This window comes from Polyergus mexicanus, unplaced genomic scaffold (genome assembly GCF_030449975.1).
Source record: "Polyergus mexicanus isolate NDT 795.1 unplaced genomic scaffold, iyPolMexi1.0 SCAF_17, whole genome shotgun sequence".
NCBI lineage: Eukaryota > Metazoa > Arthropoda > Insecta > Hymenoptera > Formicidae > Polyergus > Polyergus mexicanus.
Window position 1 is genome coordinate 6,026,087 of NW_027223337.1, and position 14,326 is coordinate 6,040,412.

Sequence of the window (14,326 nt, forward strand, 5' to 3'; positions counted from 1 at the left end):
GGTGCTTCTTTCGAGAAGCCGAGTGTATGATACATCCTTTCTTCTGGCACTTGCGCTTATACGATCTGACATATTCCGTCAGACGTTCAAGACGCGAAATGAGATGCGGTTCATCGATCGCCCGTTAATCACGTCTATTCGTTCTTTTTACATATCGATCGTCGGAATAACACGGTTATTAACCCACTCTCGGTAATCGCTGAGCGATTCGTCATTTCTCGTTCCATAAAATTGCGTATTCCCGCACGAATAAAAATAAAATAATGTCTTGTAGCAAATGTTCGCCAGCTATTAACTAGATATTAGTTAGGATATCCGTTTGTCATAACTTTATCGGCGAGTGCGTAAGGGGTGAAAAGAAATATTAGCGAATGGTGCTCTAGTGACAGGGGTATTTCAGGAAAGCCAATGTTAGGCTCGTGATAGAGAAAAGATGCGAGGCTGCGAACTGTTTCTTTAGCATCTTCTGTGTTCTGTGTAGTATAATTTTCGCCAAAGTCTTTTTAAAATTTACATTAGGAGTACATAGCAGTTTTGACTATTTCTTAGAATATAATTCTAAGTAGTTTTAAATCTCACAATAAATAGGTTTGCCTTCTTGCAAGCAGTTAAACAAAAAGACATTGAATATTTTTGAATGAGAAAGATATTTCTTCACATATTATGATAGTTTCAATGAACAGTAAGGTAGTAGTCTTCTCTCCGCAGAGTTAAATAATTTTTTCAAATATTGAATTACATTATAAAATACTTCTATAACTACGTCATAATTTTTCGTGCACTATTTTTCGATTCAAGTATGATAAAAATCGCGATAGGATGTCGTAAGAGCGTTCTCGAAAATGCTAAAATCAGTTCGGCGACCGGCTCGCGAGTGTAGAGGATCGTTGCTGCTGTGAGAAGATCGTGTACTGCAATTGTCGTTGTTATTGTTGTTGCGGTGATGGGGGAAGAGGTGCGCGTTACCGAGAGACGAGATGTGACTCGTACAGGAAGCGTTGCGGAGGCGAGGCCGTTTCTTGCGGTGTGACCGCCATGGCGTCCGAGGGAACCCTCCTCTTGGTTCTCCGACTCGTCGACCCCCTCGTCCTCTTCAGCCGAGGAGTCCGGCTCCTTACCGTAGGTCGCGGTCACGATCAGTTTTATGTAAATCAATCGGACGATTAAGCCCGTGACCGACGAGAGCCGAGGGGATCGATAAGAAAGAGAGTTGTCAAGAAAGGCATTTTTTTTTTGCGGAGCGGATGACGAACGGCCGAGATGACGTGAATATCATATTCGAGATCGGTTTGTTATCGGTAGACAGTCGTGGTCCATCGTCGATACCGAGGTCCATGATAATGAGCAGCGTCCATGGAGGAAAAAAAGATGTTACCATGTTAGTAAAAGGGAATCACGCGAAGCTTTAACTTTTTATCGATCGATGTATCTACGAGAATTTCTTGCTGTATACATATGCTTTTTAAAATTATAAATTTTTGAATCCGCATGGATTTCTCGGATCCTGCGATCGATTCCTTTCAAATCTTATCTTTCTCCTCTCCTATTTTTAAATATATAAAAATTTTAAACAGAGAATATCTCTTTTTCTAAATACAATTCAAAGTTCATAAATTTGTTCTTCCACACATAAATGTGTATAATCTTCCGTGTTGTCCCTAAGAAACTAATTTTTTATAAATTTTAGAAGCACGCTTTTTAATTCTCAATCTACATATATAATTCAAAATTTCTGCTTCGAAAACAAAAAATTCCAAGATATCTTATATAATATATACGTATACATATACATATAACACCGTGACTGTCATATGTTGGAAGGCGCAAGCATCATTAATAAACAAAAGTTAAAACTATACGATCTCTCTCGATTTCTGTAACCTTTAAAAATAAAATCGATTTAATTTAGAAAGCCTTTTTTCCAATAGTTTACAAAGAAAAAAAATAAAATTAATAAACTCGCTCTAATAACAATCATAATTGTTTATTTAAATGCTCCACGTGACGGAAAAGCCAAAAATATGACGAGATAAGATGTGTCAAACTTAGAGACCTGTGATAAATCAACTTACGAATGACGAGCACGCCTACCTGAAAGACGTACAGGTACTGGAACATGTCTCCCGCGGTGTAAACGCCACGAGACGCGAGATTGAATTATTCTTTCCATATTAGGAGCGAGGTTATGCCACGTAGTCCGGGCAACCGGTAAACAGAATTCGCCGGGCCCAGTCGATGATCGACCGAGAATTTACGCGAACATTTAAAACCCCACGCCGAATTTTAATTCCTCGTAGGAGAGGCACGTCACTCACGAATCAACAAATAATCGCGAAAATTTTGCGAATTCGCCCATCTAATAGCCACGCTATTCTATCGATTTATATCGGATCGAAAAGTATTTACGATTTTAAACTTTATTTATCAATTTTAAATCAAGAACTTCATCTCCACGATATCCTATCCTTAACATCTTTTGATATTTTGTACAGAAATCTAATTACGCTTTTAAAAAGTTACGATTAGAATAAAATGTGAGAAAGTGGCCTTTTTTTCACCAGAATCCGATCGACAATTATTTCTATAAATATTTTACTGAAAATAGTTCAGAACTATTGGGTGCAAACATATTTTAACAAATAACTAATTTAATTTATACATACCCTTGCTTTCGAGGACGCCAACATGTGATTGTTCATCACCTGTGGCGGTGGTCCCATCTTTTGGTTCAAATCGCGATTCAAGGCGAGAATCGCATCGATTTCCACCTGAAAAAATACCGAAATCCAAATCTTTTAATCATTTAATGCACAATTAAAGTCGATCTCAAAGCATATATGTATAACATTATGAGAATTGTCCATCATACATATATATATAGTATATCATTTATAGTTTCCCTTGAGATTAATACAGAGTATATGAAATGTAAAAGTAGAACGGAAATTATTTGACTGAGAGTGATACAAATTTAAAGTTCCATAGCTATTAGATTCGTTCTCAAGCAAATTATACTAGTTATTTTAATTACCTTTCGCCGTGGAATAAGACTTTGATGAAGCATGATCCGTAAACTAATGTATATTTCGCGAGTAAACAATTAATTTCGCAAAGTATCGCAAAATTATAAACAGATTAATAGAATCCACGAAAAACCTCCTATGCTATTATACATATGGGATAGACAGTTAACAGATATTCTCTTGAATTCTCTCAATATCCAAAACACTTGGCTATAAAATGTTAAATGTATAATGGAAAAACTTGCGCTATCTTAGCGCGACATGTCACATTAAGGAGAAATGTATAATATTTTAATTTCGCAAAGGGAATTGACATTTTCACAAGTCTTATCGCGGTGCGAGTATCGTGTTACTTTTTTTTTTTTTTTTTCCCCGAAAGTCACACTCGACCGAACCGGCTTGACTGACGGTACAAGTCTGACTTTCAAGCCTGTCGGAAATAGATTCCCGTTCTCATTAAGCGAGCTGCATGTTAGTCCCGTGGCATTGCATAAGCATGGAATTGAAAATAACCAAATAACCGTGACCTACGGATGTGCGGAATTGAAATATTGCAGTTCGGGGCGGCAAAATTGCGCGAAGGGAGAACATTGTTCGTGTACCGCGATATTTTTTTGATAAACGACTAGAATAAACGCGATTGTCGCTTGATATAAGTCGTGGACGCGACTATGTTGTGGGAGACTACGTATTTTTAGTTAATCCAGAAAGGAAAATGAACAAAATCGTAATTAAAAAAATTTAGTTTGATTATCGTTATAAAAGTACCCACGCTCCCACTACGTTATTCTACTTAATTTATAAATGTTAAAAATTGAGATGAGAAAAAAATCATTAATTTATTAATATTTTATATATTATTCATTATCTTAATTAATTCCAAATTTATTCCAATTAATACTAATAATAATAAATTATTTTAAAAGTTTTCTTTATAATCTTTTTTAAGTTGTCTGCTTTTTTAATATGAAAATTTTAATCAAATTTTATTTTTTTTTTAATTAAAAAATAAATTTTTATGTTGTAACTTTCTCTGATTCTGAACTTTTATAAGTATTTATGAAACGGAGTAATTTGTAAGCGCACACACTTACCTCTTTGCCTTTGGTTTCTCCTCTCTCGAACCATTCTACAGTTACAGTACGCTGCTCTAAATTGACACCGGAGACGACTGCCGAGTGAACGCGACCTGAAACAAAAATTGCAATATATAATGTAACAATTACAGCAATAATACGGACATAATGATTATTCTCAACCGATGAGTATTCAGGTTCGCGAACATGGGTTTATTTTAAATTAAGGTATAAAATCAAGTATTTAATCAAGTTGACTTTAAAACGGATTAATATATTATATAAGTCTGCGTCATAATAAATTAGACTTTTTATCTAACAAACATTCTATTTAATTTTCTTTATTAAATTTCTTATACATAACTGTCTTTACTCTCAACAATATACCGTTTTGCAAAATTTCCGTCTTATCGCCTGTGCTCTTGATTAAATTCATGCCCTGCTGCATGGAGGATGTAAGTCTAGGTATCATGGATCCGTCAGCCCGAATCTTAGTATTTCCATTTCGCTCCTCGTTCTCGAACGATTGAACCTCGAAACTGCACGAATTTAATTTTCGCCGAATATTGCTTTGCTCGCAAAACGACGCCGCGCTCCTCTTAAAACCAAATTTATTCGTCTCTCCGCAGTTTCTTTGCAGTTCCTCATTATCCATGCGCGATTCGGCACAGGATTTTCTTTTCATCGGCGGAAGAATGTTCCTCGATTCTCTTTTTGACGAAGTTCTTGTTTGCGACTTCGTTCGCTCTTCGCTGGAAAAATTGATTCTGGACGATGTTCTTTCCTTGAATTTTGTATCAATGCCCGGTTCTACGAGCATACCCTGTTTCTCCTCGAATTCTGATATCCAATCTTCGGGTTCTCCGGATGTCACCGATCTCGAGACGGACTCGTTCAAATCTGCCTCTTCGTCGTGTTCCTTTTCGTCCGAGATGCACTTGACCTGCTTATCATCTTCGTCGAACGCTATTGTGTTCGATGCGCATCTTGAATGCAATACCATATTGTCGTCGTAATGAAAATCATGTGTTTGCCGATCAAATTCGTCCATGTTCTTTTCCGAAGATTTTTTACGAAACTCCTCAAACTTGTCACGATCGTCATCGATTTGATAAGACCAGCGATTATTCGGCGAATCGTCAATTTTTGTCAAATCGATTGAATTATTCGCATCGGCGTGTTTTTTCGCGCAATCGTCGAAACAATTAATAACTTTTCCGCTCGTCCATTCCTTTTTTATAATTTCGTTCTCAACTTGCTCATCTTGTAATTTGCGGAAGGAATCGTCGACAAAGGACAACGATGTTTTGTGAGATTTGTTCTGCTTGGATTGCTTCTTGGATTTATTGCTTTTATTCTTTTTGCCTTTCTCGCCTTTCTTCTCGTTGTTTAAATTGCTCTTCGTACCACAGACGCATAGAGATAACCAATCCATATTGAATTTACAGTAAATTGATAAGAAAGAAGATATACTGAAGTTGGTAAAAAAATTGAATTTTGTAAAATACTCAAATTGTATTAATAAGCGAATTTTTATGTTTAGTTATTACGACATTTCACTCTTTTGTCATTCGTGTAATTGCTAAAAAGTCAATAAATATTAACACATTTTATTTCTAATACAATCGGATAATCTAATCTATATAGTTAAATAAAATAAAATTTATAATTGTTAAATTGTTGCGGTTATTAACTGAGATGACACAAAATTATCCTATCACCCACGATTTCTTAAATATCGAGGTATTAATTCCGACGTATATAACTCTTGCATTCTCATAATTCTCGCAGATTATATTGTTATATCCATTTCGTGTCTCTGTACAACCAGTTCACGCTCCATTTACATCGTTCATGTCAATGAAAAGATTGAAGCGACATTCACACTATTTCATCATCGATGACAATTTGTTCGAATTGCGTTATATTCTTGCGTATTCTCACGTATTTTCGACAAAAAGTATCACCGAAAGTATCATTGAATCGAAGGGCAGCGAAAGACTGTAGACAACTCGCGCGATCGATTCGCCGGGGACGTCTTCGAGAACGCGCAAGTTTAATCTGGACGTTGCCCGCTTCGCGCACGCCGCCGCCGCGGCAAATTCTTCAGAATGTTTTGTTTCGATCTTAAAAAAGCGTAGAAAGGCTTTTAGGATCCAAAGACGCGTTTACGTCGCTTCTTTTACACTGTCTTCGAAGCTCGACGAAGCTTCGCGATCGGTGATTATCCTTCGGGAACATTTTTACCGTTCACCCTAGCAAAAACGCTCTTCTCTCCGAGGTCCAAGAATAAACGCGCTTACACGGAGAACACTGGATATGCTTAACTTTTCGGCTTACAGATATGCAAGTAATATATTCAAATATTAAAATATTAATCCTAAGCGATTTAAAAAAAAAAAAAAAAAAAAAAATCGTTTTCGATTGTTTAGTCTTTTGATTTTTCGCTCGCAAACAGTTAAAATAAATCGTATTATACATCTCAATCTTCTCTTTTATAGAATCTATTATATTTACGATAATAACATTTAAAGAGAAAAAAATAAAAATTTGAATATAATAATTATTATAGTATAATTTTATCGCATTTTAATCTTTTCGATACAACACAATACTTTAATTAACTGCATTTCTCTTCGTTTCACCAAATTTAAATTACATATTTTATCGCGCATATAACTCGTAAAATACCGGACCGCGGTTGTTACGAGGCGTGTAACGCGACGAGGTGGTTAATAGAGCGAAACTAGGACGGGATAATTAACGTCGCATCAGAAGTTTGCGCGTTTGCAAATTGGACGACGTGGCTGTCGGAAAAATCGACGACGATACCGCTCGCGATGACAGTATCGTGCGACGCGACCTGATCGACTGACACAACGTTCACCGCGCAACGTTTTATAAACGCATTTATTATGACGCCCGGCGAATAATTTCGCCGATTGTAGGGCCCCCACCTCAGAGGGCCTCATAAATAATTTCTCGGCTCGCCTCGATGATCCCGTGCGTTACGCGCTATCGGTTACGATATGCCGATAATTTCGCCCGGCGAAACGCACGAGTTATTCGGCCAGAAAAAAAATACCGCTGCGTAAGCGCCGGCTTTAGTTCAACGAGTAAGTATATTAAATGCATAATTGTAAAATGTAAAAAATAATTTATCTAATTATCACAAAACGAGAAAGAAATACCTGCTATACGATTTACACGCTTATAATAAACCAAAAAAAAATTATTAATTTATAAAAAAAATTATCAAATGCATTTATGTTTCTTTTCGACTGAATTGGAGTTTTCTATGCGTGCTTAGTATGCTGATGGTTAATGTCAGCGGCAATCGGCAGCGCGTAAATTTTTGCGGCACGAAAAAATCACTCGGATAATCGATACACAGTAATCCTCGAGAGAAAGAACGGGCCGTATATACGACAAATATAATTCGGAGGTTATTTCAGGATGAGAAATTGCGTAAAATCGCGACTGGAATTGAACAAGCCGCGCGATAGCTGAAGGTGAACTGACGCTACGACCGATTCGAATCGTCGATTACACCGCGGACAATAACGCGGAGGAACATTAACGGAACCTCGTTAACGATTAGACAGTGCCGTGCGAATTTTCGCGACTGACTTTCTCGGCTACGATAATAAGTAGGAAATAAAAATTCACAAATATATATATATATACACAATCCTCTATAAACAGATTTTTTTGATAAAATTAAAAACGATTCTTCTTTAGCAGAATTTTCCCAGCGTCCAATCATGAATGTATCAATAATATAAATGTTTCGTAAAAAAGTACATACTTTCGGTTAAAAATTAATATAAGTATTTGTAAAAATTATCAATTTTTGCATTAATTCTTTATCGATTCTTTATTAATTTAGCATCTTAAAATTTCTTCTAGAAATATTTATGAATAATTTCAAATCATAAATTGATAATTGAAACAGAAATTTTAAAAGAGAAAAATATCTTGAACGACTCTTGATCGATCTTCTATGAGATATGTAACACTAGGCTCATCTAATATTCGTGATATGTGACTCGGGGCTCTCAGTGCGTGACCACACGGTACCAACCCATATTTATTTATGATGCACTCGGAAGTCGAGCCTTTTCTATGTACACACGCAGAGACGACTGTTACATCGCGGAAATGCGCGTATCGTGCTCCTTCGACAGATATGTATGATCGTCGCGAGCATCTTTTTCCTCACCATATTTAAAGCCCTAATATTTTACATTAATAATAAACTTAGAATTATAATATTATAATAAACTTAAAATCTTCATTACTCTAATGATAGATATATAAATTTTGTAATTGTAATTTTTACTTAATGTTAAAACTATTTAAGATAAAAAGTTTAAAAACTTTATGTCAAAAGTATAAAATTATCAAATTATTACGAATATGTAGTAGAGAGAAAGAGAGAGAGAGATAGCCTTTTTTTTGTAATGGTCATATAAATCAGCGATTCTGATTAATGCTAATCAACTGTCTAACTTATGACGCAATCAACCATCTATTATCTCTGTGCAAGATCAAAATAACGGTAAACGATTGGCACGCGTCGTCGCATCGATTTCGATTCAAATGCATTTCGGTCGCATCCCGATTAAATAAAGTATTAAAATGCTGGGTTCGGGGGACCAGCCGTACGGTCTATTAAACATTAAATTTAAGCAGCAGTTTCCTGCTGCAGATCCGTCGTGTATAAAGCCGCGGAGGATGTTATGTTATATCGTCGATACACAAGAGGGAATAATGCTTTGTATGTATGTACTTTGTTCGATGCTGCTTTAATTGCCAATATCACTGTGAGATTGTCTAGGAAAGTGGAAATGAAATGCCAATAATATAAAATGTCTTACAAATCTCTAGTAGCTTATATAGCGTAACGATTAAATTAAGAAGAATTTTATTATCGAAATATCTAAATAATTTTTAAATTACAAGAAATAGAAATATTCAATTAATTGGATTTTAGAAACATGTGAATACAAAGCTCCTTATATATATATATATATATATATATAAAAAAAGAACAATAGCAAATAAGAGAGAAAAGAACGAATTTATTTGAAATAGATCAAATCAAAGACAAGAAGATCTTTTAAAATAGAGATTAATTTCTATCTTTAATATATTCGTACTGAACTTTTATTGATTTACCAAAATTTGCACTAATTTGTTCTAATAGTTTCTACGAGCGCAAAGTTAATTTCTATCAAATTAATCCATCTTAATTATCGCCGGATAATCGCGCTTGACTGAACGATGCACAGAGAAGGTGAATAGATACCAACAGATTGCTTAGGCGGAGTAAGAGAACAACAAAAGCGCGTTTTATATATATATTATATATATATATGTATATGTGTATAATATATTCTTTAGTTTCTGACAATGGCACGAAGAACCGCCACTTGCAAGAGAACTCGAGTTTACCGACCAAGCGAAATCGAGCTCGAGTACAAAACTCTTCAACCGGGTTACCAACGGCACCAATACCGAACAGCTGGTTGCTACGTCGAGCAAGATCGAACTAGGTACATATCGGCCCCAAAGTACTGCATATAGACATTATATGCAAGTGTACAGATCTGCGCACAGTTGCAAAGGCACCAATAAAGAAGAGAATGGAAGGAAATTGGATTTTTCGCAAATTACATGGATACGATTACTCCAACAGTATTAACTTCGCGCTTGTAGAAACTATTGGAACAGTGTGCAAATTCTGACAAATAAATCGACAGATTTTAATCTTTCTCTCTCTCTCTCTCTCTCAAATCTTATTTTATTACATCTCAATTTTACCTCGCATAAATTAAATTGTAGAAAAAGTCAGAGTAAAATATTTTCGAATTAATATATAATATGTAAAAGAATAAGTTTTTTTAGACACATGAAAATTCCACATTTCTCATGTCGGATTTAATTTACTGTACTATAATGAATGAAGATTTGTATGATGACGCGTAATGTATAATATATATCGCACTCCATGTTTAACACTATACGACACGCTTGATTAAACTCGTTATGCTTTTACATCCACATACCCTCTATATAATAAATTCCGGCGCACTTTTGCAAACTGTATGGTGGCCATAAAAGTGTATGCGTATTATATCATCTTCTCTCGTGTTACAGATGTTAAAAATAATCCATTTCGCACACGAAGACAACACGTGAGCGCTTTCGCGCCATTACTACGTAACGTTTGATTTATGTGTTTTGATTTTAATGCTCTTGTGATTTGCTGAATACTTTCAAATTTGTTAAAATTTATGAAATTCGAAAATAGTTCAAGCATTACTCTCAATCATCAAGGTACTTGGTACCAAAATTATTTGTGTTATATATGTATATGACGAAGTAAAACAAGTATTATTCAAAAAATAAACTGTTAATTATAGATAATACCCCTATGTAGTAATTATTTTATCTACGACAAACGGTACTTCGCATAACCGTGCGGTAATTATCACGCTTTCCAACAATGTTGTTTACCCGTTTCACTCTACTCACTCTGTTCGTTTACTTTGCCAATTCTGCAATCAAAATGATGTATAGATATTTAATTATTTGGGGAGCTAATTTCACATAGATGTCCGCGAAACCATTGTGTCGCGCGGTGCCCCTCTCATTTACTTTCTATCGCGCACTCGTTCCAGTTTCGTTCACGACACCGTGGGCGGTATTTGAGGGATACGTATGCGGAACGCAAATCTTTTTCGTCGACCACCTCCTTAAAGGTGCTGTAAGAAGTCGAAATATGCGTAGGCGTGTAAAAAGGAATTAAGCACGAAGCGAAGCGAGAGACGATTTCTTTATATAGGTATCTATATGAATTCTATTGAAATTTCGAGGTCGTTAAAATACGGATCTCTCGATAAATCTAATAATACACGAGACCAATTACGCGCCCACACTTGTACATTAATTTTCAAATAGTAAACTTTGAAATTACTTAGGAGGGCATTAAAAGCATATAAATATCTCTATGTTTGACCAATGCGTTTTTTTTTCTTTTTTTTTTCTTTACCGAGAGCATGTGCGTATGTAAGAACAATTTTAGCAACGCTATAGTAACGAGAGAAAGTGGAATTTGGCCGCACGCAAAAAGCGAACGGATTTTGTGAGGATGCGAAATGCTAGAGCATTCGACGCAAACGGCAAATGACGTAAGATAAGATAAGGCAAGGTGAGGAGGTTTGGTAAGCCGAGAGGCTCCTTACGGGCATCCTTATAAGGTTGCAGCGCCCACGTGCGTACAGCTCTTGACGACGGTGCGCTTTCGGACAAGGACTATATACGAGTTTTTCTCTGTAGTTTTTTCTTTTTTATCGCCGATTACGCGTACACAGTAAACACACAAGCGAGATGAATCTTGTACCTCAAACAGAGTGACAGACGCATTCTTGCTTGAATATCGATGCATTAAATACAATATAAGAAGGTATTAGATCGTGTTTTCGATTTTACGAAAATATTTTTATAAATGGTATTATTTGAGCGAAGGATAAATAAATTAGATTTTTATGACAATTTTCTTTCCGTTTTGTATAATTAATCAATTTCTTTTATCGTTCTCTGTTAATTAAGAAATATGTATTTGTTGAAATTAAATGGTGATCTTGATCTAATATATGATCTAATGTAAAGACATTTTGTTATAATGAGAGAAGATCGATATACATAAATTCTCAATTTAATATTTCGATGGACTTCCTTTAGTTATAAACTTACGTTATTCGATATGGTAAATTTCCAGTATGACAAATCCGATTTAACGGATGATTCAATATCGGGATTCGATTCAACACGGATGTCAAATTATATAAGATGTATAGCCATAAAATATATATACAAGAGCATTTTGTAAAATTCTCAATAAAATAAAAATATTTATACAAATAAAATTTGAAGTTGATCAAGCTTTGTTGTATTCGTGTGAATTAATACGATAAAAATAATTATCGAAATTGAATTGTTAAAAATAGAAAGCTGCATAGTCTTGCTGCATCAAGATTAATATATATTATATATCAATTTTATTTTAATACGCGAACTTCGAATATTAACAGGCAGAATTATCCCTTCGATAACACGACAGAACGCAGAGATACGAACTTATCGCTCGATATGTAAACCAAAGTACGTCAAGGAAATTAGTCATCGATTTTTTTACTCCGTATATCCATCTGTCGATCAGATATCGTCGAGATCGTTTGTGCAGGCCGATCGTTGAAACGTACAGATTACGCGCAGAATGCGTGTCAGCCACTTGTTGCATCGCATCTCAAATGTAGAATTGCGTCAATAAGTTATCTACCTACGTACGCATCACACGATGTATGCTTCGAATCGACCGCGAGTCATCATCTTATTAACAGCGTAACCGATCGATAAATCGAGCAATAAAAAAAAAAAAAAAAAAAAAAAAAAAAAAAAAAAAAAAAAAAAGAAAAAAAAAGATCTCATGCAAGACCAACACGATTACCGAGAATGTATTAGCTTGTATTTTCCTGGAACATTGATATAAATTTAATTCAAAAGAGGATAAACTATATATAAGTTAAGTAGAAAGGTAACAAAATTATTTTCTCCTCAAAAATCTAGCAAAAAAAATTATATCCTTCGAAAATATAAATAACAATTTAAAATACAATATTATTTATAAAATTCGTTCTAAAATAATTTAACTAATAAAATAATATAGCTTATGTATAATTAATATTTTAATTTTTTACTATAAATATAAAAATACTTTTTCGCGATTCAACGCGATGCAATTAATAAAACCGTCATCGTGCCGAGCACAATTAACGAACGTGTTCCACTTGTTAATCAAACGTGCGCGCGTCCTGTGATGATACGGCGTATTATACTCGGTATATTCTTCAGTGCACGCGTCTTAAGTGCATTTACTTGGCGGAATATCTGTCCACTGTCGTTCATCGAGCTCCAGATACCGCGGCCGAAATAGAGCGCGGACAGAAATAGACGCGCTCGCCCATGAATGTTCCTTAATGCGCGCGGGATGAAAGAAATTGCAACGGCGAGGAAGAGCGCACCTACGCGCAATGCACAATTATTATCCAGCGGCCGGATTTCGTGAGATATGCATTTCTCGGCAAAATCGGGACCTCAGATTCCTAGCTTCGGAACGTAAAATTCCGAAAATATTCGATTATATCTATATCTGATTGTTTAATATAAGAGATTAGAAAATATTATTTGAAAAACTCAGGAATTTTTTAATCCATGCGTCTTTAGACTTGAAAGTCTTTCAAAGTCTCGTTAACGAGTTCACGCTGAATCATATGAGCGACAAATAGCACCGCGGCTACTTTTTCAATGCGCGGAAAAATCTCGGGGAAAAAAGCCGCAACGCGCGCGTTTCCCGCGATCGGTAACGAACTCTGCACGTGCAATGTCTTTTTTTTTTTTTTTAAATCGCGCGAAGGCAGCTAGACGCTTTAAACGTGGACAATAGTAAACGTTACGCAGCTAGGCCCAACTCGACCGATTGACATTTTGAATGCAAACGGGTAGGAGGCCTTTGTGCACTTTTAAATAGCACGAGCGATGCAATTCTAATTTTCGTTACCGCATCGATTGTCTTGCATCATATGTATATTGTAGTACGTGTGTCAGAGCTCGAGAGTGTGCGATTATAAATGTAATTTCCACGACGGCATTTCGAGAAGAAAAAAAGGATAGAGAAGAGAAAATGTTAAAAAAAAAATACGTTCTTAATATTTAAATATATTCCTAATTACATTTATATAAATAAAAAAAATTGTAGCAAACAAATTTCAGCTGATGTTTTCATCGAATTTAAAGATAAAAGATCAGACGCGCTTTATACTCGTGAATACAATACATATCTCTTTTCTTCTAAATTAATGATGTAACTGCGCTTTTCAACAACGCATTCCGCTAATCGTACCGCGTAAAAACTGTTACACGCGAACATGCATTTCTTATTCCATGTTTCAGTACATTTCACGCGATTTTCCTGCGATTCGTAGCTGCGTTATAATCGAGGATGATTTGTACGCGTTATGCGTAAGAGCGCGTGGCGATGAGAGAGCTTGTGAAAAACAACGTTATGGCAATTGTGTGGGAGATTCTCGCAAATTAATCGTCCCGCCGATAAATTTGCTAACGAACCAAAACGTTCATTACCGCAGAACTCAATAGGCTCAT

At 35.5% G+C, this 14,326-nt stretch overlaps 1 protein-coding gene across 7 annotated transcripts in view; it reads right to left on the reverse strand.

The window, feature by feature from the left end:
• Klp10a (kinesin-like protein 10A) overlaps nucleotides 1–14,326 on the reverse strand; it is a 31,404-nt gene that overhangs the window by 9,661 nt on the left and 7,417 nt on the right. For 3 of the 7 annotated variants that reach the window (XM_070309968.1, XM_070309966.1, XM_070309963.1), the window contains exons 1-4: nucleotides 4,487–6,027; nucleotides 4,118–4,212; nucleotides 2,664–2,768; nucleotides 967–1,113 (exon numbers count right to left, since the gene is read on the reverse strand). In XM_070309968.1, coding sequence (XP_070166069.1) covers nucleotides 967–1,113; nucleotides 2,664–2,768; nucleotides 4,118–4,212; nucleotides 4,487–5,534 — 1,395 coding nt within the window. In that variant the 5' untranslated portion in view covers nucleotides 5,535–6,027. Of the gene's footprint in view, nucleotides 1–966; nucleotides 1,114–2,663; nucleotides 2,769–4,117; nucleotides 4,213–4,486; nucleotides 6,028–14,326 lie in introns of those variants that run through there. The other 4 variants (XM_070309970.1, XM_070309965.1, XM_070309964.1 and 1 more) reach the window with 3 other exon arrangements.